Below are 25,626 nucleotides of genomic sequence, written 5' to 3' on the forward strand. Positions count from 1 at the left end.
ATTTATCTATAGAATTGTTGTTCAGTCGCTGTCATGTCCAACTCTTTGTGACCCCAGGAACTGTAGCCTGCCAGGCTCCTCTGTCCGTGGGATTTTACAGGCAAGAATACTGGAATAGGTTGCCATTTCCTACTCCAGGGGATCTTTCTGACTCAGGGACTGAACCTGTGTCTCTCGCATCTGCTGAATTGGCGGGTGGATTCTTTACACTAGTGCTACCTGGGAAGCCCCAAAGAATGTAATTATATCATTATAATATGGGAAGCAAGACCAAAGACTATTGTCATATCATTATCACTGAAGCTTATTATATTTTTCTTTAGTGAGATTTTTCTTTTTTGTATTGTATTTAGTTCACTGGTGTTTGCAGCTGAATGTGATTTAGGACTCTTTCCGTCTTACCATTTGGATAATAACAAATGAGTACCACATGTCTTTTCCATGGTGGAAGAATAGTTCTGGAAAACTTGAAGAGCAGTTCAATTCAATTTCTTTACTGCATTTCTTAGTTCAACGCATTGTCTAAGTTCTGATGTAGAGCTCAGTAGACCATATGATGAGACTGATGATGTATTAATAGAAAGTGCTAGAGACGTTGGCTGGAAGTAAGAGATTGCTTGGATATGTGGAGTAATGGGGGAAAAGAGAAAGAGTGAGCTGCCCTCCTGAATGCTTATTAATACTGCAGTGGCAGTGTTGTCATGAATTGCTGTTGCTGATACGGAAGTGCACTTGGGCATGCTGATCATGGCAAGAGTTTGGAAACCATGAGTCTTAACCCTGTGCCAGTTGGGTTCCACAGGCATTATGAACACATGAATACATTTAAGTTATTTTTATAATTCTGTAGAATCACTATTCAATGTCCTCAATAAAATTTCTCCTGTTTACGTTGGTACTCTAAAGCAGCTATAGTAGGTGATGTCTGGTTTAGTGAAACTTATAGAGGTATAATCCAGCAGTAAACTTGGCAAGAATTACATTTTACTAACAAGCAAACAAAAAAATTAAGTAAAACATTTACCTTTTTAAAAAAGTTAAAAAAGCTATATTGACAATTAAACTGGACTAATTGCTTAGTATTAAAATCTGAAAGGACATGACATGTATTGTATAGGAAAACTTGCATTTCATTTTTAAGGTTTCAGTCTTCATTTCAAATGGTATGTTTCAATTTATGTGTTTGTATGTGTGTTTTCCTTTTTTTTTTTTTTAATGCAGTAGACATTTTGCTACTTTGAGATTTTTCAGTGATCACATATTGAATGTTTTCTATGTCTTAAGTCACAATGATGGGAGTATAAACTGTTTTTCTAACTCTTTAGGAACTCATTGGTAGACATAAAAGCACCTTGTTATAGCAAGCTACTAATTGCTATATGCTAGGGACTAACTCCTATGGGAAAACAATGAAACAAGAAACTAGGCTATGGTGAAATTCAGGAGAGCTTCACAAGAGAGAGATGAATTAGCCTGAAATTGAGGGGTAATTGGGATCTTATTGGAGGCTGTGTTTTGGGCAAAAGTAGCATCATGTACAAACTGAGGATCAGGTAACAGAACAGAACATGTAACTGTTGGAAAAGCTTGTATGTTCAGATATACTTTGGGATGTAAGGTAAGGCACTAGAAGAGAATAAGATTGAAAGGATTTGTTGGAGCCAGTGTATAAAGAGCCTTGTGTAACCTTAAGAAACTTAGAATTTATTTTATATGTAGAGGATACTTAATATGGAAGCTATGTGTTATATTTGAGTAAGTTCATTAGCAGCAATATGAAGGATCTGCTTGGAGGAACAGATCAGTAATAAAATCATTAAGGGTACTTATCTTTTATGTGAAGGAATTTAGATATCTCATAGGAAGATAAGTGAATCCACTTAGATACTTCTTGACTTCAGGTCAAGTAATATATTGCTTTCTCATTTCTTTTTCCGAGAATGGCTAGGTTTTTTTTTTTTAATTACTATTATCAACTGAATACTGTTTTAATTTCTTTCCTACTTATAAGTGGGTCTGAGTCCTTTTTGATCATAAATTTCAATGGTTTAGTTTCTGAATGATAAACCTCATGTTCCCCTTCTTTGTTTCAGTATTAGTGTTATTTCTTAATACTTCTGTTTCTTCAATATTGATTCCATTAACATTTCTAACACAATTGTTTTTTGATTGACAATTCAGCTTCCTTTATCAAGTAAAATATTACTGAAAACCTAACGTAAGCTGAAAACTGAAAATTTTGCAGCATATGTGTAAGGGACTGTATATTGGTGAAATTGAAGGAGGTGTTATTGGAGTACAGTTTGAACCATACTGTATAACTTAGAGATGAATCTTGATTTATTGAGTATTTGAAAGTGTAATGTTTCTCTAGTCAACAAATAATATTAAGATTACTTTGCTAAGATAATTTCTATTTTTATATTTGTCTATGATTCTTTGATACTTATTCCTTCATTGTGTTTTAATCTGTGAAAGCCATACTTGACCTTAGTTACTGTCACATTTTCTTTAACTGATACTTTCCTATTTTTTATCATTACCTTGTAGGCAATTGCATTGCCTCCTATTGCAAAGTGGCCTTATCAGAATGGCTTCACCCTAAATACTTGGTTTCGTATGGATCCATTAAATAACATTAATGTTGATAAGGATAAACCTTATCTTTATTGGTAAGTTATATATTTAATTTTAGTACTTTTGTCTTAAGCATTTCAATTTTTAAAAATAAGTAACATAGTATCAAGGCAACATAGTACGTGAAATAAGTAAATAAAAATGTTAAACCTATAAAGATACAGTTATGTCAGTTTATTTTATTCATTTTTTGCTGTTGATTCTAGGCTATCTGCCCTACTATTTTTTTCCCCTTAATTCCATTTTAAGAATCAAGTGTTACAGACCTTCTGTTTCGACTCTGCCACATATCAGTTGTATGTTCTGAGTGAAGATGCTGATCAAGAAGAGAAAATGAAAAACAAACTACTATGAGATTTCTTTCACTTTGCCTTTTGACTTACATAATTCTGTGAGCATAATTAAGATATGCTTTGAAATACTGATTTTGGTAACTATGTGCTGCTGCTGCTACTGCTGCTGCTAAGTCACTTCAGTCGTGTCCAACTCTGTGCGACTGTGTAGACAGCAGCCCACCAGACTCCTCTGTCCCTGGGATTCTCCAGACAAGAACACTGGAGTGGGTTACCATGTCCTTCTCCAATGCATGAAAGTGAAAAGTGAAAGTGAAGCTACTCAGTCGTGTCCGACTCTTAGCTACCCTATAGACAGCAGCCCACCAGGCTCTGCTGTCCACGGGATACTCTAAGCAAGAATACTGGAGTGGGTTGCCATTTCCTTCTCTGGATAACCATGTGAGAAGTTATAATTAGATAAGATTGACTATTTAGTAGATAACTAACAGAATGGATGGATCATCCCAACAGTGTAAGACTCAGAACTTGGTCATTTTAGATCACCAATAATGCCAACTTACAAGAACATCAAACTTTCATTTATTACCTAACTATGTATTAGCCATCATAAGTGCTTACTTGTATTACATCATTTAATACTTACAGTGCTCTGAAATAGGATTGCCTGAGTTTAAGTCCTGCCTTTACCACTCACTGTTTGTCTTATACTTTGCTGTCTTCAGCTGTAAAATGAGGATGATAATAGTACCTATCATATAGGATTTAGTGGTAGCATAATATTTTATGTGCTTTTTATGTATGACTAGTTCAGAAATGTGAGTGTTGAAAAATGTGAGCTTTTGATAGGTTGTAGACTCTACTACAGAAAGATTACATATGGATAGTATGTATGGATAGTCTGAGAGAGAGTTTTAACGGACATCTGAACTTCCAAACATAAATGAGGTTGAACTTTCAAAAGATCATTTGGGAAGATCATACTTCTATTGCAGTGATACTATCATTTGTCAGAACATTTACAGGTTTTTATGTGTGATTAAATTCACAGCTGGAGGAGTATTTCTCTGAAAGAAAATAACTCTATTTCTTAGTCACATTTTTTTTCTTTTTTTCTGTTTTTGACAGTGCATATACTCCTTTGCTTGATTTTGCTTGATTACCTACCTTTTTTTCCAAACTTGGCTCTCACTTTTTCTGTAAATTTGTAAACTGTTTTCAGAGATATGGTAGAATTAAAGAGGAAGTTGTTTTTGGAAACATTAACTGTGTATATGATTTCTGTACATGCTAATCCAGGTGATCATTGAAAGTTTATGAAATCTACTTTGTAGCCTTTTATTGACCATTAATTTGTTTTTATGTATTTGTGTTACTTTATATATTTGTGAAATTGAAATGTTAAAAGATTCTATGTCTTCTATTTTCCCAACTTAAATTTCTTCTTTTACTTCTAAAGTTTTCCTGTTTTAGTCTTTATTGGTACCTCTACTACACTTTCTACTCTGTAGGTATACAAGTTCTATTTTTATAATTGTGTTTTTTATTATTTATATAATAGTAATCTTCAGGTATATTGTTCTTTGTAGCAGAGGATATTATACTACTTTCCGTTTTCTTTGCAGTTTTCGTACTAGCAAAGGAGTTGGTTACTCTGCTCATTTTGTTGGCAATTGTTTGATCGTTACATCACTGAAGTCCAAAGGAAAAGGTTTTCAGCACTGTGTGAAATATGATTTTCAACCACGCAAGGTATGTATAAGTAAATCATCTATTGAAAGTAATGCAATTCACCATTCCTACTATCTTAAAACTTACCTATTTTGACTTCCATAATATTCTCTTTTATTGGTTTTCTCATGACTCCTATCTCTTATCTCTGCCTCCATTTTCTTTCTACTTTTATGTCTAACTTTTGACATAAAACAGTTTCCTGACCTCTTGCAGTGTCTGTTTCTCTCATTCTCTCTCTTGCTGTGATATATTCTATGACATTCTTTCAGTGAACACTCAGTGCATATTTACTGAGTGCCAGACACTGTTGTAGGCACAGGAGAGATGACAGTGAATGAGAGATGGCAGGAATATGAGTTTTTAACAAATGCTCTATATGATTTTTCTCATCAGACAGGTTTGAGAAACAGTGCTTCAAATAGTAGAAATAAGAAAACTTAAGAATCAAATAAAATTACCATTAATTAATAAAAAGCAGTTTAACCTGATTGTTCTCTCTCTCTGTCTTTTCTCTTTCTTTGTCTTTACATTGTTACCTTTTGAGAAATACATTCCCATTTGTAACAAGTCTCTCTCTCTCTCTAAATATATATGTGTATATATGTGTGTGTGGGTATGTTTGTGTACATATATCTTGGTAGGATCAGGGAGTGAAGTGGGTCTTGAAAGGCCTTCTGTAAAGATTTTTATAAAATCTTGAAAATCATAAGTATTTGATTTTCTGTTAAGTTGCTTCAGTAGTGTACAACTATTTGCAGCCCTATGAAGTGTAGCCTACCAGGCTCCTCCATCCATGTGACTCTCCAGGCAAGAATACTGGAGTGGGTTGCCATGACCTTCTCCAGGGGATCTTCCTGACTTAGGTATCAAACCCATGGCTCTTACATTTCCAGCTTTGGCAGGCTGGTTCTTATTGTTACATCAGTCAAGATAACTCTACTCTTATTTTTTCCCTTTCTTTAGTTTTCTTCAGGTGATACCCTAGCTAAGTTGTTATCCTTCCTCCTAAGAAGTTTAATTAGACTATCAAGATGTGTTTTCCTAGTGCTATCACTTAACCAGATGTTTGACTTTGTGGAAATGAATGTAAATGATTAGTATATTACCTCATATGTAGTAAGTGCTCAATGCATATTAACTACTATTGATATTTGTATAAATATCATGTCATATTTTTCTACTGAATTCTTAATATATGCCTTTTTATTATTCCTGTTAGTATCTTTCTTTTATACTGCTATTTTTGAGTTTCAAACTAAATGCAGACCTCAATGTACATTTATAGTATCAATATACATACACAACTCTCAAGTCAAAACTTGGGCTTTTTTGGTTCAAAAATTCACTTGTCTGTCATCTGTAGAGTACATCTTGATTTTCCTAAGGAAAGAAGATAGAAAAATTTATTTTCTTATAAATAAATATTATTCATTTTGAGATGATTCATTAAATTGTGTATTCATTTATTCACCCATTTAATCTTATATGCTGATGTTATGACCAAAGGCAAATTCCAAACTTAATTATCTGGCTAATAATTGGCTAACTTTATTAATTAATTAAGTTGGTTACCACTGTCCATTTAAGTGAAAAATTGGAAACCTTTTTAGATTCCCTTTTTAAAATTAGTACCTCCATGGGAACGCATGTAAGAATTTAAGATTTTAAAATTTTAAAAAAAAAAATAAATAAATAAATAAAAAATAAAAATAAAAAATAAAAAAAAAATTTAAAAAAAAATAAAATAAAATAAAATTAGTACCTCCAGTCAGTTTTGTTAGCTAGTTCCTGTCCCTCACTTTTAGAATTACCGATGTCTTTATCTTAATGGCATCACTCACTCGATGGACATGAGTTTGAGCACACTAAGGGAGATAATAATAGACAGGGGAGCCTGGCGTGCTGCAGTCCGTGGGGTAGCAAAGAGCTGGACACAACTGAGCATCTGAACAGCAACAGCTCTTAGTCCTAACAGTCTCACTTCCTCACTGCTGTCAGTTATGTTCCTAAGCTATGGAGATTATCATTTCACTTTCCTGCTTAAAATTCTTTAGTGATACTGCACTTCAGTTCAGTCGCTCAGTTGTGTCCAAGTCTGCGATCGCATGGACTGCAGCACGCCAGGCTTCTCTGTCCATCACCGACTCCCAGAGCCTGCTCAAACTCCTGTCCATTGAGTTAGTGATGCCAACCAAACATCTCATCCTCTGTCGTCCCCTAATCTTCCTGCCTTCAATCTTTCCCAGCATCAGGATCTTTTCCAGTGAGTTTGCATCAGGTAGCCAGTGTATTGGAGCCTGAGCTTCATCATCAGTCCTTCCAATGAATATTCAGGACTGATTTCCTTTAGGATAGACTGGTTGGAGTCTCCTTGCAGTCCAAGTGACACTCAAGAGTCTTCTCCAACACCATAGTTCAAAAGCATCAATTCTTGGACACTCAGCTTTCTTTATAGTCCAATTCTCAATCCATACATAACTACTGGAAAAACAATAGCTTTGACTAGACAGACCTTTGTTGGCAAAGTAATGTCTCTGCTTTTTAATGTGCTGTCTAGTTTGGTCATAACTTTTCTTCCAAGGAGCAAGTATCTTTTAATTTCATGGCTGCAGTCACCATCTACAGTAATTTTGGAGCCCCCCAAAATAAAACACTGTTTCCATTCTTTCCCCATCTATTTGCCATGAAGGATGGGACCAGATGCCATGATGTTAGTTTCCTGAATGTTGAGTTTTAAGCTAATTTTTTCACTCTCCTCTTTGACTAAAGACTAATAGGCTCTTTAGTTCTTCTCTTTCTGCCATAAGTGTGGTATCATCTGCATATCTGAGGTGATTGATCTTTCTCCTGGCGATCTTGATTCCAACTTGTGCTTCATCCAGTCCAGCATTTCTCATGATGTACTTTGCATACAAGTTAAATAAGCAGGGTGACGATATACAGCCTTGACATACTCCTTTCCTGATTTGGAACCAGTCGGTTGTTCCATGTCTAGTTCTTAATGTTGCTTCTTCACCTGCATACAGATTTCTCAGGAGGCAAGTCAGGTGGTCTGGTAGTCCCATCTCTCTAAGAATTATCCACAATTTTTTTGTGATCCACATAGTCAGAGGCTTTGGCATAGTCAATAAAGCAGAAGTAGATGTTTTTCTGGAACTCTCTTGCTTTTTCGATGAGCCAACAGATGTTGGCAGTTTGATCTCTGGTTCCTCTGCCTTTTCTAAAACCAGCTTGAACATCTGGAAGTTCACAGTTCATGTACTGTTGAAGCCTGGTTGGAGGATTTTGAGCATCACTTTGCTAGCCTGTGAGATGAGTGCAATTGTGTGGTAGTTTGAGCATTCTTTGGTATTGGCTTTCTTTGGGATTGGAATGAAAACGGACCTTTTCCAAGTTGACCTGACATTTTCTTGTAACTGAGGAAGAATGTCATTTTGTGTTACTTTATTTTGTGAATTTTTTAGTGCACTATTTTATTTTGTAAATCAAAAGGAGGAAAATTAATTTTTGTTCAAAGTATTTCAGGTACCTTGAAATAAATAATATTTTAGTGGTTGAGAATTATTATTATGGCTTTATAAATATCATGCAAAATAATAAATAATTTTGTATCAAATAATTGAATAATGTTTTTAAGTAATCTGCAGAACGAAGTTTGCGTTTTATATTTTTATGTTTGGAGGGGAAATGAGTCTAAATCCCTCCTTACTGGTGAAAGCATAATTGTTCAAACATCTGTAAATCATGTATTTTTCTGTTGTTTAGAAATAATGTTTACATATTATCTGTAATACACTATTATCTGAAGCAGACTTTTATCTGAATTAGACTAAGGATTAGATTCACAAATTGTTAGAGAACTTAAAACCATCTCATGTCAGAATGCTTTTTGTTGACATTAGTAACTATAAAATTAGAGCTCAGTATAAACTTATTCCTTGATTCTTAATTTATAGTCATATACTCTTAAGTTAGAAAATATAATTACTCCTAGATTTAATAATTCTACAATGTGAAATTGAAATTATCTCAATCTTATTATAGCTATTAAGATGGTATTCCTTTGACAGATTTTGCCTGACTATGCAATCCAAAGTAGAATCCTACTTTATTCTTTCTCAGTTTACAATGTCCTTTTCCCCACACAGTCATCATCGTGGTTTTATAATTCTGTATTTGTTTACTTGTCTAACGTATGGGTCCTTCCACTGCTCCCTAAATTCTAGGGAATCTTGAATAAATAAATCTTGACCTATGATCTGAAACTGTCAGTGTGCCTGACACACTGCAAATATTATTAAATGAATGACAACAAATATAATTGTGTTTCCACAATTTTTGGATCTTGGTATAGTGAAGGAATATCAGTCTAGGGCTCCAAAGGTTCTCACTCTATTTCCATCACACATTTATTCTCTAGAAATCATTTCTTTCATCTGTAAAATGAGAAATGGGAGAGGGAATTTGAAGTATTCATAGTGGATTATCATTAATATTCCTTCAAGTAATTTTTTGTAGTGTGAGATAAATGTTATGATTGCCTTTAATCAATAATAACCAAACATTACATATTGATTTCCTAATTTTTTTTTTCATTTAAGTGGTACATGATCAGCATTGTCCACATTTACAATCGTTGGAGAAACAGTGAAATTCGGTGTTATGTTAATGGACAGCTGGTATCCTATGGTGATATGGCTTGGCATGTTAACACAAATGATGTAAGTTTTTATTTATCTGTACTTTAATGTATTTGAGTGTTTGATATATCACTGCTTATAGCATGAATTGAATAATATAACTGTTTGGTAGAAACTAGCTTTATTTTGAAGTTTTTTTCTATTAAGTGAATTTTGCCTTAATTTAGAATAATTATATTGCTAAAAGACACAACTAGTGATACAAAAAAAGAAAATCAGTTGGGCAGATTATTAAGTTTTAGGTCAAAATTTAAATGCAATATTCTGTTCTTTTCAGGATCTTAAGCATTAAAAGATTTGTCTTATACTTTATTTTGATGTGAAAGGAGTACCTTAAATAGAATAAATATTTATAGTATGTTAATATTGTTTATTAGATAAATGATGGTAAATACTGTGGAGAAAGGTTAAGTGGGAACAAATGTGGAAAGTGTAGGTGTAGGTATATGGAAGGGAGAAGCCAGATCATCCAGAGATGGCCTCAGTGATGAGACTAGAGAAAGCCATGTGGATATTTGCAAGAAATATCCCATTCAGTGGAATCATGAATGCAAAGGCTTTGGGGCAGAAGTAAAAAGTTCATCTTGGTTTTTATATTTCTTAAAAAAATTTTTTTTTCTTTAAAGACTCAACAAAACAAAAAATCAAAGAAGAATCCGTGACTGAAGCAAGTTGTAGATTGCAAAGTTTGAAAATATTTACTATCTGTTCCTTTATAGGAATAGTGCTTGTTCTGTCCTAGAAACTTATAGTTGGGTCATAGTCAATACATATTTATGAGAATAGTTTTTTCTAGAATTAGAATATTCAGTGAAATTCTGCTTCATATTTGCCTTCCAGAGGGGACTGTCTTTTTATTATAGAGTGATCTTGTTGACTGCCATTGACTCTATAGTCATATTTTAAAAAAGAAAGGAAACAAAGACTGATTTTTTAATTATTTACAATAATATTACAAGAAATGGAGAGGCCTAGAGAATAACACACACACACATACACACATACATTATGTAGTCAGGTCTTTTAATTAACGATTAAGTATTCTATGAGGAGTTTCTTCTTTGGATCTCATTCACAATTTTTTAGTTATTTTATTGAGGCATAAAAGGGATGCCATATATATAATGTCTTGCTCGTAGAATAACCTGTGAGGCTGGGTAGTGAATAGTGACTACTTTCGCTGGTCTGGATAGATGGGGCCACGTGTTAGGTGAGATGTAAGAATTAGAGGTCGGAAGGATCTTGTTAAATGTGGTTTTTTAGGTGCTAAACTCCCTAGATGGAGAGCATTGTATAATACCATCTGATTTTGTCAGTAGATTTTAGTAATTATTGTTTATTTGATTCTGCATTATACCAATTCATCTAAGAGAGGAAGTGATTTTTCTTTGTGTCTTTAACCTAGGGTAGAGAAATAGAGAAATATATCCATAATGGAGAAATTAAGTAGAATTAAAAAATTTTGGTTCAGTGTGTTTATGGTTAAATTTGAGAGTCATTCTTTTGATTCAAGTAACTATCTACGGACAATTACAAATCAGTATAGTTTAAAAAGTAAGTTATACTTTGGTAAATAAATAGTTTTTAGCTCTTTTGCTTTTAACTGTAGAATTTGGAAAGTTGGTCAAGTGATTATAGAATAATCATTGTTTGTTTGCTTGCCCATAAGTATGAAACATTTGACTGATGAACTTTCCCCAAAAAATTTTTAGTTTTTTTTATTATTTAAATAATCCAGAGTCTTAATTGTTGGTTTCTCCTGTTATTATTATTATGCTTTATGGTATTACTGACAATGAAGGCAGATATCCTTAAATATTTTGTCATTGCAAAATAAAACATTGGGTTTTTTTATGACTTTTTAAAAATAGAGCTATGACAAGTGCTTTCTCGGATCTTCAGAAACTGCTGATGCAAACAGGGTATTCTGTGGTCAGCTTGGTGCCGTGTATGTGTTCAGTGAAGCCCTCAACCCTGCACAGATATTTGCAATTCATCAGTTAGGACCTGGATATAAGGTAGGAAGATCATCTTCTTATAAATTCTGTGGAAAGTTATAGGTGTGAAATGTGAAATACTATACACAATATAGTATATAATGATAGGTTTTCTTAAATGCGGTTTAAGTCATCTCAGTATTTTGGAACTGAGTCATTATTTTGTTTCATTTTGTTTCAAAGGTGTTGTTTTCTCTTTTTAACTATTTCCCCTTTCCCTTCCTGAACATTTTTTTATTCTTTAGAATGTTTTCTAATGATGAAGCCATAGCTTTTGTTGACGTAATTCTTAAATAACTTTTGTAAAACCATATTGCTTAACATGATATTTGAAATCTCAAATTATAAAATATATGAATTATGTTATGAACAAATGAAGTGTTAGAGATAACCCAAATAGAATAGTTAATGATTTTGGAAGAAAACGATATAAAATATTACATGTAGCTGAAACTATTGAGTGTTAGCTTCTGTTTTTTTGTTTGTTGTTTGTTGTTGCACGAAAGTGGGCAGAGTAGTGCATATTGTAATTTTGCAACACTAATTATTTAGTGTGATTTACCATATTTTCTTTTTTTTTGAGTTTAAAAACAAAGATTTATTTAAGCAAGATATTGCATTCACATATATGAATTCATTCTTAATGGGCAGTACACCTGGCTGGGGAAATATATGAGTTTTGTGTAAGTCACATTTGGAATTGTGATATCCCAAACTATGGAGTTGAGAGAGAATACTACAGTGTAATTCAAAGCGTTTATAATTCTGGTGATCTTTCATGGAAGAATTATTTTTCCTTTTAAAAATTAGTGTTTAAATAATCATTGTGAAGATTATGCTATGGGAAAGGGAGTACTAAACATTAAAAATATTTTTCCTTTTGCCTTTGCATTTTTGCATTAATATTTCTGTTTAAAACTTTATGTTCTATATTGGACATGTAAGTGACAGTTTGAATTTACCCTCATGAAAAGATATTTCTGTTCCCAGTGATTTTAATAACCATAATAATATTGAATGATAGTGCTGTCTTTTCTATGTCAAGGTGACAGTACTTGCTGCCATCTTTTGTCCATTTTATTTGTTTTGCTATCCATAGAAATGAATTTGTGCTTGTTACAGCCACTTTTTCTTTCATGAGTACTCTTGTTGGGTTTGAGCCCTAGTTATGCCGTGTGTTGAGTTTGCATGGAAATGTTTCTATAATTCAAATTTTTGAGTTAATATGCAACTTGCCTTCCTTTCATACTTCGTTTCCTTATTCCATATAAATATTTGAAGTTGGTTTCTTCAGGCACTAACACAATGATATTAAGTCAGGTGACAAACCAGTGAAATACAAATAAAGTAGAAAATAAAATCCAGCTATGAAAGCCATAAATCCAGTGTGATTGCTATAGTGAAACTTCAGAATTAGTGGGAGCTTATTAGCAGCAAAGGAAAAAAAAGATTAAACATCAGCAGGTGTTAATTCTCTCTTTCAGCAAGGAGCAAATATTGTTCTGAACTACTTTACAAACTTAGCAGTTTGTCATATGGCTCTTTCTTATCACATTATTTTATACTAATGGTGAAAATAAATAGTAACTCTTTGTCACTTTGTTCTATATGCAAGTACTCATGTGATAAAGAATATATTCCTTGAACCTTAACATAACAATAGAGTATATGTCATCATCTGTGTCAGAGTCAGAACCTTTAAAAGAGAATGCTTCTCAGGATATCCCTGGTGGTCCAATGGTTAAGACCTAATGCTTCCACTTCCAGGTAGCACAGGTTCAATCCCTGGTCGGGGAATTAAGATCCCACGTGCTGTGCGGCATGCCCCCCCCCAAAAAAAAATTCCCAGAATTAAAGTAATACATTAAGAAAAAGAGAAAGAAAATGCCTTTTGGGCATTTCATGAAAAAAAAATTTAAGTTTTGAAAGTTCCCAGTCTCTAGGCTTAGTCTGTGTGTTTCCTTATTGTTAATGGAGGTTGACTCTTAAGTTCATGGGTGTGTGTACTTCCTCAACTTGTGAATTTAAAAAGTACAGTACCATCAGGGCAGGCACCTGCAAAAATTTTGACATTGAAACTTTATTTTTGGAAATTTAGAAAATTAAGAAAGGGTACAGAGGATACAAATGAAGATCAGATTGTTATGACAGGGGACAAAGCTGAGGTGGCTCATACATTATAGTCTCAGTTTCCTTGGTAAGTAGGAGGCAAAGTCACTTCCTGTGAGAGAAGGGGTAATGTATTGCAGTGGAAATTTTAAGATATGTCAGTCAGTCAGTTCAGTCACTCAATTGTATCCAACTCTTTGTGACCACATGGACTGCAGCATGCCAGGGCTTCCCTGTCCATCACCAACTGCCGGAGCTTGCTCAAACTTATGTCCATTGAGTCAGTAATGACATCTAACCATCTGTTATCCCCTTCTCCTCCTGCCTTCGGTCTTTCCCAGCATCAGTCTCTTCTAAGGAGTCAGTTCTTCACATCAGGTGGCCAGAGTATTAGAGTTTTCATCTTCAGCTTCAGAATATTCAGGACTGATTTCCTTTAGGACTGACTGATTTGATCTCCTGGCCGACCAAGGGACTCTCAAGAGTCTTCTCTAGCACCACAGTTCAAAAGCATCAATTCTTTGGTGCTCAGCCTTCTTTATGGTCCAATTCTCACATCCATACGTGATGACTGGAAAAACCATAGCTTTGTCTGGACCGATCTTTGTTGGCAAAGTAATGTCTCTGCTTTCTAATATGCTATCTAGGTTGGTCATAGCTTTTCTTTCAAGGAGCAAGCATCTTTTAATTTCATAGCTGCAGTCACCATCTGCTGTGATTTTGGAGCCCAAGAATATAAAGCTAGTCGTTGTTTCCCCATCTATTTGCCATCAAGTGATGGGACCAGATGCCATGGTCTTAATTTTCTAAATGTTGAGTTTTAAGCCAGCTTTTTCACCGTTTTACTTTCCTTTTTTCCTTTTCCTTTTGCTCTCTTCTTTGCTCAGCTATTTGTAAGGCACCTCAGACAAAAATTTTCCTTTCTTTTTCTTGCAGATGATTTTGATCACTGCCTCCTGTACAATGGCACGAACCTCTGTCCATAGTTCTTCAGGCACTCTTTCAGATCAAATCCCTTGAATCTGTTTGTCACTTCCACTATATAACCGTAAGGGATTTGATTTAGGTCATAACTTGTATGGTCTAGTGGTTTTCTCTACTTTCTTCAATTTAAGTCTGCAGTGTGCAGTAAGGAGTTCATGATCTGAGCCACAGTCAGCTCCCAGTCTTGTTTTTGCCGGCTGTATAGAGCTTCTCCACCTTTGGCTGCAAAGAGTATAATCAATCAGATTTTGGTAGGGTATATTAATTAGTTGGCATTTGGTTTAAATTAAAAATGAAGTTTATATCATTAGTTGTTATATAATAACAAAATTTGTATTTTTTGCCTCAAAATGTCTGCAGAAAAGAGACACCACAGAAAGTATTGTAATGGTCAAACCATATTGTCTGTGATTTGGAGCTTAATGTAGATAGCATGTCAACATCTGGGCTTTGAAATAAATAAGTTAATTGTCTCCACAAATAATGTCTTCACACCATCTATACCATGAAACTTGTCTCAAGTGATTTTCATCTGTAAATCAGAAGCGTGCTAGGTAATTTTCTTTATCTGAAACGCCTGATTTTAAGCCCTTGTCAGTGAATATTTTGTACCTGGTTATCTTTGGTAAACAGTAAATGAGGTAGGATATCACTGACTAATTAAATAAATCATTGTTTGTGAGTAATTCATGGAATACAGAATTTCTCACTGTAACTTTCTCAAGTTTAGTAAAGTTGTAGCTCATCTGGCAAAGAATCTGCCTGCAGTGCAGGAGACCCCAGTTCAGTTCTTGGGTTTGGGAAGATCCTCTGGAGAAGGGATAGGCTACAGACTCTAGTATACGTGTGCTTCCCTGGTAAAGAATCTGCCTGCAATTTGCGAGACCTGTGTTCAATCCCTGGGTTGGGAAGATACCCTAGAAAAGGGAAAGGCTACCCACTCCAGGATTTTGGCCTGGAGAATTCTAAGAGTCAGATACAACTAAGCAACTTTCAGTTTTCACTCTGAGTTAGATTGATTTTGGAGCTCCATTTGATTGTGGTTATTGAATTGTTTGCAAGGTTATGGAGTCATCTATAATATAAGATGGTATTTTGACATAAACTTGAAAAACAGATGTTTACAAAGTTTAGATATTCTATAATCATTACTGGAGATTTCCTAATTGTGAAATAAACATGTGGCAAACAATCTTTATTTGCTGTATATTTCAGTATTTAGTTTTGTGTTCTGTCTTTCATTCAAGAAAATGGTAGCATCATGATTTTTAACAGTTTATTATATTAAGATGAAGATCTAACTAATAGGGGAAAATGTATAAGACAACCATCAGAATTAAAAGTCACTTTGGAGATTTTTCAGTACTTGTATGGAAGAGAAAGTTCCTAAGAAACTGATGTTCACACAGATAGCCATATGAAAAGTCTGGACATAATGCAGAAGACATCAGAGCCTTGGAGACTGAATATAAAGCAGGCAAGTTTTAGAGGAGAGTCAAAACATGGAACCAGGTAGTCAGCATGGGCTGAGTGCCTCATTTTTTATCTTGATAGACAAACTTCCTGGCCAGAAAAAATAAGGTAATAAGCATTGGGGTAACCAGGAATACAGAATGAATAATGGGCCCCTAGAAAAGAGGCAGTCATAAAAGGGTATGAATTCTGTGTTAACAACAACTAAAAGAAAACAGTTGGAAGTGTGTGGCTTACCCATGAAACCGTGTATGATCATGATAAATGGATACTAGATTGTAAATAACAGTTCAAGAAATGAACTGACATCTTAGATGCCACACATAGAAGAAATGACAGGCTGTAATCATATCTAAAAGAGGAAATGATCCCCTGAAACAAAAGCATCAGGATATTTCAGAATATAGTCTCCACAGGATAATATCCAAAATGTCCAGCATATCATCACAAATTATTCATCCTATGAAAAGTCAGGAAAGTGTGACTTATTTTCAAGGGAAGCGAAAATTAGCCCATACCAACTCCAGGATAACCTAGAATTGTTTAATTATCACATGAGGACTTTTGGGGACTTTTTGTAACTAATAGGGTAAAAAAAAATGCTTGTAATGAATTAATAGGTGGAAATTATCAACTGCAACATACAAATATCAATGGAAATTTTGGAACTGAAAAATATATCTAAGGTAAAAAAGAAATCCACTCTTTGCCTATTGGCAGAAAGAGAAGTGAACATGAACATGAAAGAGAGATGAATGAACTTGGATATAGATTGATAGCAATGTAGAAGAGAGGTAGAAAAGATGGAGGGATTGAGAACCAAAGAGTTGTATGGGTGCAACCTTGAAATCTAGTGTGCAAAATGATGAATGAAAAATTCATGTTTGAAGGTAAGACAAGAAAAATTTAAACATAGGATTTTTCTCTGCTCTCTGAACTCCTTTCTCCCTTTTAGTATGATTGTGCATCTGCATTATGGATTAACCAGACCTTGCCCATGGTAGAAATACCCGCTCCACCCTAAAGATCAGTTTTTCTTCTGTTTGCCAGCTATGTAATTCCTTAGAATCCACAAGGAGCCACAGGAATCTACTATAATATCTCTCTACTCCATTTCCATCTTTTTTCCTTTTGAGGAACTGTTTATATGTAGTTTTTTTTTCTGACCTTATTCTTATTTCCTTTTGCTGTCTTACACATATATTTATGTCCAATACATTTGTAAATTTTTTAATAGAAATAACCTCTTGAGTAATTGGTATTTAATGTGCCTATGAAGCAGGGTTATATAAATTCACTATGTAAAATAGAGAAACTATTTTTAAACTACAATATTTTAAATGATTTCCCTTTTTAGCCAGTTTCTTTTGGAAGGTATATGCATATTCAAAATATGCTACCATTTTTCAAGTTAATTTCATTTCTTTTTTGAAATTGCCTGCAGAGTCAGTTTTTAAGTGACACAAGGAAACAGTTCTCATTACTTTAGAGATAAACTGTATTTTTGATGAAAGATGGTTTTATGATGGCTTCAGGTCTTTTATTTTATTCTTTTTCCCAAAATTAAATCAATCCCTTGAGGATGACAGTTTGCCTTCAGAAATATAATTTAAAATGCTATAGAATTCAGTTGGTAGTGAGAGTGCAAAGCCAACTCCAGAAAGCCCCGAGTCGCATCATTATCTCCCCAAGAACCTCAGCTGCCTCAGCTGGCCTGTCATTATTGCAACAATGAACATCCAGGCCCCGGCACAACCCAGCCGTACCACAAGGAGCAGTGTCCCTGGTCACCTTACATCTTCAATAACTGCGCACAGAAGCAACAATCTCATCACAAGAAGAAATGAATACAACATTTCAGCAACAAGAAATGAATGAGAGTGGTTCAGACCTCAAGTACTTGCTTTTCACCCCTTGTTTGTTGTTGTTTAGTTGGCTAAGTTGTATAACTCTCTTATGTGTATAACTCTCTTATGACCCCATGGACTGTAGTTCACCAGTCTCCTCTGTCCATGGGATTTTCCAGGCAAGAATACTGGAATGGGTTGCCATCTTTTACCCCTTATTCAGATAGTAGAACTATTACCTGGACTACATTACCCGAGCAGACGCGAGTTTTTATTATCTTTACCTAAAGACTTTTCTATGATGACAGACACGTTTGTTTGTTGTTGTTGTTTGTTTTTTTAAAGCTTGTTTTTTAAATACACCTTTAAAAGTTTTTGTTTCATATCCATTCAAGTTGAGATTTTTAAGAACCTCATTTTCAATTTGTAATAAAAGTTTACAATGTGATTTTTTTTCCAAAAATGTCAACAAATTACAAGCGCCTGTTAATAAAGGTCTTTTAAAAACTCTTTAGATTCTGCAAATATTTTTAAAACCCCAGATATAAGGAATATTTTGAGTATTGGAATATATGTGTAAGTAGTTCTGAGAGGACTCTTTTGCAAAATACATCACTCATTTGATCATATTTGTTAAGGTATATTTGCTTTAAAATACCAGTCATATTACTTTATAGCTATAGTATATTTAGAATGCTAGAATTTCCATGAATGGAAAGAAAACTGTTCTGTATGTTCTTCCAAAGTTCTAGTTTTATTCCTTCAATGCAATGCCTTCAGCAGAATCTTATTTCCCATAGTCAAATAATTGTTACCCATTGGTCATAAAATGGTTAATTCCTACCAGATTTTTATCTAGGTAATGTACTAACAGCTTTCTCTTCTGCCAACTCTGATATAATAAAGCTACCAAATGTTCTCTCAGGGGAAATAATATAATCTAATGTCATTCCTCATTGTTCAGAGATGTCCAGTTACTATTTTTAAAGTGTCATTATAAACTTAGAGATTTAAGTGTATTTGAGGTGTTTCAACCAGTTGTAGTTACTGTGTTTTTCTTTAAGAAGTTCAGATTGCTCCAAATCTGGGCAATTCACATCCGTTATAGTTGGTCCCTTAGTCCTCTTGACATGACTGTGTAGTCTTTCATAACATCCTTACTATTTCCTATGATGGTATGTCTGGCTCATCCTGAACATTTTATTGTTTCAGCCCTAGAGTCAATCATTATTCCAGGAATCCCTAGTTTTTATTAATGGGAAATGTAAAATTTGTCTTGACCTCCTCTTAGTTAAATATGTATCTCTTTTCTTCCACTTTGAGAGTTCTTATTGGAAAGCACACATATTGTTATAGAATTAGAAAAGCCCATAATTACACAAGTAACAGTCTGAGAATAGTAGTGCCAACACTATCCTACTGATAACTGAAAACACTTAAGCTTGTTTTGCATATACTCTCTCTATTCTTGCCATTTTTATTTTTTATTTTTTTTTACTCTTGCCATTTTAAAATTTTGAGGTATATTATGGGCTGACTTGTGGTTCCCCCAAAATTCATATGTTTAAATTCCAGCTCCCAGTATCAGAATGTGTCTATATTTGGAGATAGGGTCTTTAAAGACATAAAGTTTAGTGCAGTCATTAGGGTGGGTCCTGATACAATATGAATATTGTGCTTATAAGCAGAAGAACTTAGGATACAGACACTCACAGAATACCACGTTAAAGCACAGGGAGGAAAGTGGGCCATTTACAAGCCAAGGAGAGAGGCTTGGGAGAGGGTTCAGAAGAAACCAACCCTGTTGACACCTTGAACTTGGATGTCTAGCCTCCAGAAGTGTGAGAAAATAAGTTTTTGTTGTTTAGGCTACTCAGACTTTGGTATTTTGTTATCACAGTCCTAGAAAACTAAATATAAGAGATTAGCTACATTGTGAGTCACATAGTTATTACATATTGTTGTTGTTGTCCAGTTGCTCAGTTGTGTCCAACTCTTTGTGACCCAATGGACTGCAGCACACCAGGCTTCCCTGTCCTTCACCATCTCCCATTGGTGCTCAAACTCATACCATTGAGTCAGTGATGCCATCCTACCATCTCATCCTCTGTCGTCTCCTTCTGCCTTCTATCTTTCCCAGCATTGGACTTTTCTGATGAGTCAGCTCTTCGCATCAGGTGGCCAAAGTATTGGAATTTCAGCTTCAACATCAGTCCTTCCAGTGAATATTCAGGACTGATTTCATTTAGGATTGACTGGTTTGAACTCCTTATAGTCCAAGGGACTCTTAAGAGTCTTCTCCAATACCACAGTTCAAAAGCATCAATTCTCCAGTGCTCAGCTTTCTTTATAATAGACCAACTCTCACATCCATGAATGACTATTGGAAAAACCATAGCCTTGACTAGACGGACCCTTTGTTGGCAAAGTAATGTCTCTGCTTTTTAATATGCTCTCTAGGTTGGTCATAGCTTTTCTTCCAAGAAGTAAATGTCTTTTAATTTCATGGCTGCAGTCACCATCTGCAGTGATTTTGGAGCCCAAGAAAAGTCTGTCACTGTTTCCATGGTTTCCCCATCTATTTGCTATGAAATGATGGGACCGTATGCCATGATCTTCATTTTTGGAATGTTGAGTTTCAAGCCAGCTTTTTCACCCTCCTCTTTCACTTTCATCAGAAGACTCTTTAGTTCTACTTTGCTTTCTGCCATAATGGTGGTGTCATCTTTGTATCTGAGGTTATTGCTATTTCTCTCAGCAGTGTTGATTCCATCTTGTGCTTCATCCAGCTTTTGCATCATCATTTCGCATGATGTCCTCTGCATATATGTTAAATAAGCAGGGTGACAATATACAACCTTGATGTATTGCATATTATTCTCCTTTTTTTAAAATTCTTAGTCATAGTTTCATAAGTATATATTTGATATTCATCACAGTCCTTACATTGATCTGTCTTGCCTGTGCTGTGCTGTATCGCTCAGTCGTGTCCAACTCTTTGTGACCCCACGGACTGTAGCTCTCCAGGCTCCTCTGTCCCTGGGGATTCTCCAGGCAACAGTAATGGAGTGTGTTGCCATGCCCTCCTCCAGGTGTCCTTCCCAACCCAGGCATCAAATCCTGGTCTCCTGCACTGCAGGTGAATTCTGTACTGTCTGAGCCACCAAGGGAGCCCATTCTGTTTACCTATCTGAAGCTAATTATATAATCCTCAGGAGGGACTCATGAGAATAATATTTTTGAGAGCTATATTACCGTATTAGTTTATCAAGAGCCATTATGTTTGACAGCCATTTGCTTGACTATATCTAGACTGACATTTCTTTGTACCACTCAAACATGTTACTGATTTTCTTCTGGCTTAAAGTGTTCTCTTCAAAGGACTATTTTGTTTTTTTAACGTTTTTCTTTGAATTCAGCAATTTTGCTGGATATGTCTTGGTTATCCTGAGTTGATTTCTCAGTTAAGTGATACGCACTTTCAGTATGCAGTTTTGCATGTTTTTGTATTACAAGAAATTTTTGATACTATTTACTGTTAGTTCTGTTTCATTGCTTTTGTTTTCTTCAGAGACTTGACTATACTTGTTGGTTTACTTTGCTTATCTTTAATATTTGTCACTATCTCTTGAATTTGCATTATTTTTTCTTTCTCATTCTTAAATAAAGAAAGTGAAACTTACAGAAAAATTACAAGCAGGGTAGTAAGATAAATTTCTCCGCTGAACCATTAAAGAGTATTGCTGACATAATGCCCTGTCTTCCCTGACTATCATGTTTATACAAACAAGAACATTCTTTTAAAGAATTTCTAACATCAGTGTGTTACTACCATTTAATTCTCAGACCCTGTTAAAATTTTGCTAATTGACCCATAATGCCCTTTATAGGAAAATTATCTAGTTCACAGCAGTTATATTATAATGTATCTTTTGTCTGCTCAATAAAACAGTTTCTTAATCTTTGTCTCCCATATCTGGATAACTCTGTTGGGTGAACACCCTCCTCACCTCTGTAGGACTTTGACACCATGATGCTTCCTTGTGTGGTTATGCTCCTGACTTTGCTCAGGGCTCTGCTATGCTTCTGGCCACTGCAACTCCTCATCTTTCCTCCTAGTGGCTACTCCTACCTTGTTTAGCCCTTCCTGTTAGCTGTATGAATTTTTAGGAAAGCAGGGAAAATAGCAAGAGGAAAAGAGCTTCATTTAAAAAATTTTATTTTTATTTTTTTGAACACCAAAAACATTTTATGTTGGGGTATAGCCAATTAAAAATTTTGTGAGTTTCACATGCATAGTGAAGGGACTCAGCCATACATATACCTGTATCCATTCTCCTCCAAAACCACCTCCCATACAGTCTTGAACATTATATTGAGCAGAATTGCATGTGCTATACAATAGGTTTTTATTGGTTATACATTTAAAATACAACAGTGTACAGATGACCTTCCCAAAGTCCTTAACTATCCCTTCCCCCAGCAACCATGAGTTTGTTTTTATTTGTGTAACAGCTTTACTGAGGTATAATTTACATATATGCAATTCACTCGCTTAAAAAATGAATTATCCAGTGGTTTTGGTAATGCAACTATCAACATAGGGGGTTTTAAAGCATTTTAAGGGAGTTGGTGATGGACAGGGAGGCCTGGCGTGCTGCGATTCATGGGGTCGCAAAGAGCTGGACACGACTGAGCAACTGAACTGAACTGAACTGAACCATCTCAGAAAGAAATGTTGTACCCTTTAGCTCTCACCTTTTTATTGTCTCAGTCTACCTCATTCCTAAGCAGTCACTAATCTTATTTCTCTTTCTATAGATTTGCCTATTCTGGGCATTTCATGTAAATTTTGAAGTTGGGATATGCTGGATCTCTGTCATTTCCACATGAATTTTAGGATCAGCTTGTCAATTTCTGGAGTCAAAAATAACAAAACAGTAACAACAAAACCCAGTTGGGATTTTGTGGAGATAGTATTGAATCTTCAGATCAATTAGGCGACATTTACTAAATACACGATAGTAAGTCTTTCACTCCTTGAACATGGATGGCTTTAGATTTATTTGTGTCTTCATAATTTCTTTCAAAGATATTTTGTACTTATTCAATTCGGTCAGTTCAGTTCAGTCACTCAGTCATGTCTGCCTCTTTGCGACCCTATTGACTGCAGCACGCCAGGCCTCCCTGTCCATCACCAACTCCCAGAGTTTATCTAGACTCATGTTCATTGAGTCGGTGATGCCATCCAACCATCTCATCCTCTGTTGTTCCCTTCTCCTCCCACCTTCAATCTTTCCCAGCATCACGATCTTTTCAAATGAGTCAGCTCTTCACATCAGGTGGCCAAAGTATTGGAGTTTCAGCTTCAACTTCAGTCCTTCCAGTGAACACTCAGGACTGATCTCCTTTAGGATGGACTGGTTGGATCTCCTTGCAGTCCAAGGGACTCTCAAGAGTCTTCTCCAACACCACAGTTCAAAAGTGTCAATTCTTCAGCACTCAGCTTTCTTTATAGTCCAACTCTCACATCCATCCATGACCACTGGAAAAACCATAGCCTTGACTAGACGGACCTTTGTTGGCAAAGTAATGTCTCTGCTTTTAAATATGCTGTCAAGGTTGATCATAACTTTTCTTCCAGGGAGCAAGTGTCTTTTAATTTCATGGCTGCAGTCACCATCTGCAGGGATTTTGGAGCCCAAAAAAGTAAAGTCTGCCACTGTTTCTACTGTTTCCCCAGCTATTAGCCATGAAGTGATGGGGTCTGATGCCATGATCTTTGTTTTGTGAATGTTGAGCTTTAAGTCAACTTTTTCACTTTCCTCTTTCACTTTCATCAAGAGGGTCTTTAGTACTTTTTGCCATAAGTCAAATGCCAGAATTCTTGGACTTCTCTTGTTAAATGTATTCGCTAGTATTTTATTATTTTGGTGCTGTTGTAAGACAGAGTTGTTTTTAAATATTATGTTTGGATTTTCTTTGCTAAAATATACTGTAGATTTTTTAATTTCAAGTCTGTATGTTGCAATCTTGGTGAATTTATTCACACTAATTGTGTGTGTGTGTGTATTCTTTAGGATTTTCTATGTACAAAGCTATGTCATCTGCAGATAGAGATACATTTACTTCTTACTTTCTGAGTGCTTTTTCTTACCTATCTAGAATATCCAGTATAAGATTGAACATTAGCACAGTTATCTTTGTCTTGTTACTGATATTAGTGGGAAAACTTTCAGATTTTAGCATTAAATGTGTTGTTATCTGTGAAGTTTCTGTTGATGCTTTTTATCAGAATGGGATAACTTCATTCTGTTCCTGTTTTGCTGGACAGTTTAAAATAAAAGGGTACTGGATTTTGTCAAATACTTCTGTGTTTATTAAGATGATCACCTCGAGATGATATTAACATAATTAGTCTAGGTACAGGTTTGTCACTTTTGATCTTTACAAAGAATCAGCTTTTTTGGTTTTGTTGCATTTTTCTCTGCTGTTTATTTTTCTTCTCTATTTATTAATTTTTCCTGTAATTCTTAGTCTCAATATTTTTGTTCAAGTCTTCTCTTTCTTTGTTGACTTCTGCCTAGTTGTTCTCTCCACTATTCAAGTTGGGAATTGAACTTTTTGTCTGTTACTATCAACTTTTCTATTTCTTTCTTCTTACCTGTCAAGTTCTTCATGTATTTTGGTGTGTGGTTGTTAGGTCTGCATATATTATCATTTTCCTGATGGTTTGACTCTTTTATTATTATTAAGTGTTTCTCTATATCTAGTAATATGTTTTGTTTTGAAGTGTTTCTCTCTGACATTAGCACAGTCATTGGAGCTTGTGATTTATTGATAAAGTTTCCCTTTCTTTTTATTTTGAATCCATTTTCAACTTTGATTCTGAAGTATGTCTCCTATAGGCAACACATTGTAGGTCTTGTTGTATTATCCTGTCTAATAATATTCTCTTTTGAGCATATTGTTTTTCCATTCACATTTAATTTTACTGATATAGTTGAATTTACATTCGTCATTATATTTGTTACCTATGTATTATGTTCTTTTGATTCCTTTATTCCTTCTTTATTGCTTTATTTTGAATTAAATGAATATTTTTTTTACTGTAGCATTTTCATTTGTTTTTTTACTTTTTTTTTGGCCTTATTTATTTAATGTTTGCTATAGTACTTGCCACTTAAATTTTAACTTAGAATTAGCTTCAGGTTTATACCAACTTAATTCCTGTGAGATATAGAAATGTTACTTTTATAGGTCTATTGTGTTTTTTGCTTTTTGTGTTAAATTGTTATACGTAGTACATACTACAATGTTGGTTACAAACCCAACATTACATTAGTTTAGTTATTATATTATATACTTATATGTCTTTCAAGGAAGTCAAGAGAGGAAAAGTAACTAGTTTATAGATTTTGTTATATTAAGCTCATTTTTTATTTATGATTCCCTCATTTGTTCATTTACCACCTAAACTTACTTCATTAGCTCAATATGGCTTTTCCACTCTCCTCCTTTGTGTTGTTATTAGCAAATGTATTACATTTTTATGTTATAGGCAAAAGCATACATAATGTATATATATTTTATAAAATTGCTTTCAAATCAATTAAGAGGGAATAAAGGGAATTTTTACCATGTTTTATAACTACATGACTACTTGATGCTCATTGTTTTTCATGTCTGTTCAAATTGCTGTCTGAGCCCTTTACTTTTAGCTTGAAAGACTTTTTTTGTTATTTCTTGTGTTTATGAAATTCATGAAATTAAAGGATGCTTGCTCCTTAGAAGAAAAGCTATGACCAACTTAACATATTAAAAGCAGAGACATTATTTTGACAACAAAAGT

At 34.6% G+C, this 25,626-nt stretch overlaps 1 protein-coding gene across 7 annotated transcripts in view; it reads left to right on the top strand.

Annotated features, from left to right (window-relative positions):
- The window catches only part of NBEA (neurobeachin), a 667,995-nt gene that overhangs the window by 100,030 nt on the left and 542,339 nt on the right, over window positions 1-25,626 (top strand). For all 7 annotated transcript variants that reach the window (XM_018056646.1, XM_018056648.1, XM_018056650.1 and 4 more), the window contains exons 5-8: window positions 2,551-2,672; window positions 4,556-4,682; window positions 9,266-9,385; window positions 11,236-11,382. In XM_018056646.1, the coding sequence (XP_017912135.1) occupies window positions 2,551-2,672; window positions 4,556-4,682; window positions 9,266-9,385; window positions 11,236-11,382 (516 nt within the window). The remainder of the gene's footprint in view (window positions 1-2,550; window positions 2,673-4,555; window positions 4,683-9,265; window positions 9,386-11,235; window positions 11,383-25,626) is intronic.

This window comes from Capra hircus, chromosome 12 (assembly GCF_001704415.2).
Source record: "Capra hircus breed San Clemente chromosome 12, ASM170441v1, whole genome shotgun sequence".
Classification (NCBI taxonomy): Eukaryota; Metazoa; Chordata; class Mammalia; order Artiodactyla; family Bovidae; genus Capra; species Capra hircus.